Source organism: Alligator sinensis, unplaced genomic scaffold (genome assembly GCF_000455745.1).
Source record: "Alligator sinensis unplaced genomic scaffold, ASM45574v1 scaffold1000_1, whole genome shotgun sequence".
Lineage (NCBI taxonomy): Eukaryota > Metazoa > Chordata > Crocodylia > Alligatoridae > Alligator > Alligator sinensis.
Genome location: NW_005842478.1, coordinates 401,815 through 406,550, shown reverse-complemented (window position 1 = coordinate 406,550; position 4,736 = coordinate 401,815). Strand labels below are relative to the sequence as shown.

Sequence of the window (4,736 nt, the reverse complement as noted above, 5' to 3'; positions counted from 1 at the left end):
CTGGGAGTGGGGCGGGTTGCAGGCTGGTGCTGAGTGTGGGGAAAAGCAGCCCCTTGCCTGCCTCATGGCCAGTGCCCCATGCTGCAGCCCCCTGCAGTCCGCAGGGGGCTGCCTGTGCCTGCTCCAGACAGCCCCGCACGGGCTGTAACCGCCTGCAGCGCGGGGCGCTGACTATGGGGCAGGCGAGGGGCCCCTTTTCCCCACACTCAGCACCAGCTCCCTGCTGGTGAGCAGGGGGTTGGGGCTGAATGCTGCCCCTGGCCTGTACCATGGGGCTGAGGGGCACTGGATGTGAATGGGTGGGGAGCCAGTGGGAGCACAGGGCCCACACCGGTGTCCCAGGGTCAGCACCAGTGGGGTCCAGAGCAGGGTGGCAGGAGCGCGGGGTCCCAGCTGACAGGCTCTATGGAGCCGGGCCAGCTCCCCCCTCTCCCTGCTGGTGCAGCCCAGCCTGCCTCCACAGACCCCTGCTGGCCTGTGCCCCACTCTGGGCCCCACCAGTGCTGGCCCTGGGACATTGGTCCCAAGACATTGGGACGCTGGTCCCAAGATGGTGACCAGGGGGCGAGGCACCTGTCAAGGGGTGGGGCTACCCATGCGATCTTCGACAGCCTGCCAAAACTGGGTAAGCAGCCCTCCACCCAAAATAATCGCCCGCCCCTGCCCTAGACCAACAAATCCCACGTAATTCAGCAACAACAGAATTCTGTCTTAGTGATCCAGAGGGGAAAAGCTCCCTGTGGCTGTCTGATGGTGGATTTAGTGGTCAATATAAAACAAATGGATTCTCAGTCAGTTCCTAGTGGAACTCTCACAACTGGTACACTTGGGGGCAGTGGCATCTGAGGTGGCCCAGACTCAAAAGGCAAGGAAACCAAAGAGAAGCTCTCAATTCTAGAGGAGATCTCAGCAGTTGGGGAGGTGATTTTCCTGGCAGTGGTATGAGGCATGCATTGCTGCAGTCCTCATATTTCTATAAGAAGATTCCTTCTAGGCTAGCAGAGTTCACTATCGTTCCATGTAATAAACATCTTTCACAAGCATTTAATACATACAAGACCACAGAACTGAGAACTTCCATTTATCTACAGACACCCCAAGTACAATACCTGTTCAGAGAGAAAATTTAGAAGAGCACAATAACAGTTGAAAGATCTGTAAAGTATCTTCATAGAAAGCTGTGGACAGCAGTAGTGGATTTGCATTTTTCAAAGGTTAATCCTGCTGCAATGAAGACAAACTCCAACAGATTAAGCAATCTGTGACAGTAAGGTCTTCTGAACAATTCTGCTCTTTTCTCTGTTATATAAAGCCTTACAGTAATATCTTCAGCTGTCTACCATTTGATGTATATGCGTATGCAGTGTTTTAGGAAACAAATATGCCTTTATTAATAAAGTTTGTTCTGTTCAGTTTATAAAATAAACTGCTAAAAATGAGAGAATTGGACAGATCCAAAAGCTTTTTTTTTCCATTTCTCTTATCTGCAACAGTTCAGTTTTCATTTGACAAGTGTTCTGTATTTAAAGAGAGAGACAGAGATGTTTCAGACTGAAAAGGGCTATGCCATGAGCCAGCTCTCCTGCCTGCTTTAGGGGTCAGAGAACTCCAGTGAGGCAGGAGAGGGGATATTGCAGCATCCTGCTTGTTAGCCACGGTTTCAGAAAATCAATAATTTTAATCAACTGATAAAGTAAACATCTTGGAGCCCAAAACTGATCTTCAGTTGAGTAACCCCTCCTCACCTCCTTCCCAAAAAGCATTCCAACTATGAGAAAACCTGTAAGCCAGGGGTGTCAAAATCATCTGGTCTCATGGGCCAGGTGAGCAGCTCCAGACCAGTCTACAGGTTGAATCAGTTGTGTGGGGCCAGCCCCATGGACCCTCCCCGCCACCCCCACTGTGTTGGATCCAGTGCCCATGGTGCTTGCACCAGCCAGTCCAGGATTGCACCATGGCGCACACTGGCTGGATCGGGATGTGAGCTACACAAGGTACCTGCTCGGGGGCACACACCACATGCAGCATGGGTCCCAGACCAGCTGGGGTAGGTGTCACATTTGGCATGGGCAGGGACACACCCTCCACCCTCAAGCCCATAGGCATCTGGCATGGGCAGGGACACACCCTCCACCCTAAATAGTGGGTACAACACCCACTCTGTCACACGCAATGCCTGCTCTGGAACCTGTGCTGTCCATGGCCAGTGTGGGTGCCGCATGCAGCTCATATCCCAGAATGGTCAGAGCAGGCAGCAATGTAGTGCAGTCCTGGACCAGCTGGAGCAGACACTGGATCTGACATGAGAGGGTGGTCCTGCACTGGCTCTATGTGGAGCCAGCACTAGGGGCTGGATGATGAGGCTAGATTTGATGCCCCTGCTGTAAGCATTTACTATGCAAACACTTGATTTCTAGAATCAGGTCCACAGATGAACAGAATGCAGTAAACTTCTTTGTAAGGTTACAACAGAAAAAACAAAAACCTTATTTGGATGGATATAACAGTAAGTGAAAGTTTTAGGCAAACTCCCCCTGCTTCAATTGCCCCTAGAACTATTATTCTCCTGATGTTTATTTTTTTCTCAAAACTAAAGCAATTTTAATAGTTGATGGAAACTGGAATATCTACCTTATGAAGAACCTAGCACATTCCACATGACTGCTTTTAAAACATTTGTTAGAGCACTACAACTATTGAGAAATGTTTGTATACAACTGGTCCTGGCTAGGAAGGATGATAACTGGTAGAAATAATTCTTAGTGATTCACACTAATAAGTAGGGGAGAGATGGCCTTTTGTTTAAAGTACCAGATTGGGAGTCAGATCTGGGTTCAATTTCTAGCTGTGCAACTAACTGACATAATTAAGTTTCAGCTTCTCTCTCTGTAAAATGAGGATAATATTTCTATACTTCACAGGACCATGTGTTTCGATTAAAATGTACCATCTTGCTGCAAACAAGTTCAGCATGTGCAGCTGGAACAGTCCATTTACTTGCTCTAAGATTATGATTTTATTCAGAACTGTGATATAACAAACCAAGAGGGAAAAGTATGTCCACCTAGCCAGGTATATCACAAAGCTGTTTAAGTGTCAGCATGCAGTTCTCTGGATTTAAGCTTAAAACAACTTGCTGGTGCTTACTGAATTTAAACTGTTCCTCAAACTCCTGCTGCTTCTTTTCTCTCTGTTCTTGCAGCCTTTCATATAGGGAACGTGGATCATAAGCCTCCTCTGGGCATTCTGGGACAAGAGACAAGAATGTATATTAGACTTTTAACTGTTTTTTAGTAAGCAAACATGGATCTTTATCTTCTCCATAACTTAAGGTTCTTCTAAGTTCTCAGACATAGCTGTTGGCTCCTTTTTTTTTGTGAAGAAAACTAAATAATTCTTTAGATCTCTTTCCTGCAATTACTAAGCTATTATCCTCGTACCTTCTGGATCCTCAGGTTTCCGAACCTTTTCCCATTCTTCCTGTCTTCTTTTACGCCGCTCGTCTAGCTCCGATTCAGACACAAATCTCTTGTTGATCACAAGATCAGCAGTGCCATCTCCCCCTTCCATTGTGGAACAGCCTGTGCAACGAAAGTAATAAGTTTGCAAAATAATACTGGGGACCAGACTGCATCAGATGCACAAGATGGGTGTATTCTGAAAAAGTATCCCTGCTGCATTTATAAGCAATACAGGTCTTTCAAGACCGAGTTTGATTCCACAAGGTATGAACTATGATAGTGTTTTGATAGCGCTTAATAACAATATAATATGGAAATTCAGCTGAGAACCACACACAGGAAATAGAGATAGCTTTGTAATAAGTCTCCATTCTCTCCCCGATCTCCATACACAGCTCCCAAATAATAGATATACGAGATATAAATGGATACTGTATTTGCTCTGAGAAGGCCCAGAAGTGTGCATTTTCAAGTAGTCACAAAATTTAAAAGGGTAAAGGACAAATTTCTAAGTGGGCATTCAAACACGATACTGCACCCTACATATCATAGTAGCACCACCCATTCAAGTTGCCTCATACTTATAACTAGCTTTTATTATTGCTTATAACTCTGTCAAACTTTAAGCCACTTGAGCTGGAGTTTTCCACAATATGTGCCTATTTCCAGTGGACCCTTTCTGGAAATTTTGACTCTAAATAGCCCAGCAATTTCCAAAAACAGGGCTAGGAAATTTACACTGATATACCCATGTTTAAAAACATTTATGACCGTTTAAAGGTATTCAAACATCCTCTCTTCCCTCTCCCATCCCATTTTGAAACATGGACTTTAAATTGAGCAGGCGGTGGCTTTTGTCAGGGCTTTTACTACCCTGCAAAAATCCACCCAAATTTGGCCAAACTACAACAGGTTGAAAACCTGGAGTTTGTAAATGCTCAGTAGAGAAGTCTCAAAAGGCAGCAGCCAAACTCGCCAAACTCATTAAGTGTAGCAGATCCCTTCACAGCACGCTGGACAGTCTCCAAAGGCATCATTCCCACTGAAAGACTGAGCATGCTTGAGCCTATGGGTACAACTCGCTCTGGTTCCTTGTAACTGTTGATCCAAGCTACTGGAACTGCAGGGAGCCTGTCTTAGCTGTGTGCTCAGTGGCCTCCTGTTGGCACCCAGGCAGCATGGAAGAGAAAGGGGAAAAGGACAACAGCTGGGTTTAGGAAAAGAAGCTTGGCGAGATAAAAACTGATCGAGTTGTGGGTGGGAAATGTCAGAACC

At 46.2% G+C, this 4,736-nt stretch overlaps 1 protein-coding gene across 2 annotated transcripts in view; it reads right to left on the bottom strand.

Moving 5' to 3' along the window:
* The window catches only part of FAM192A (family with sequence similarity 192 member A), a 19,493-nt gene extending 15,883 nt beyond the window's left edge, over positions 1–3,610 (bottom strand). Inside the window, exons 1-2 of one of the 2 annotated variants that reach the window (XM_006031025.3) lie at positions 3,441–3,608; positions 3,148–3,246 (exon numbers count right to left, since the gene is read on the bottom strand). In XM_006031025.3, the coding sequence (XP_006031087.1) occupies positions 3,148–3,246; positions 3,441–3,570 (229 nt within the window). In that variant the 5' untranslated portion in view covers positions 3,571–3,608. Of the gene's footprint in view, positions 1–3,147; positions 3,247–3,440 lie in introns of both variants that reach the window. The other variant, XM_006031026.3, reaches the window with a different exon arrangement.
* Between the last annotated feature and the right edge of the window lie 1,126 nt (positions 3,611–4,736).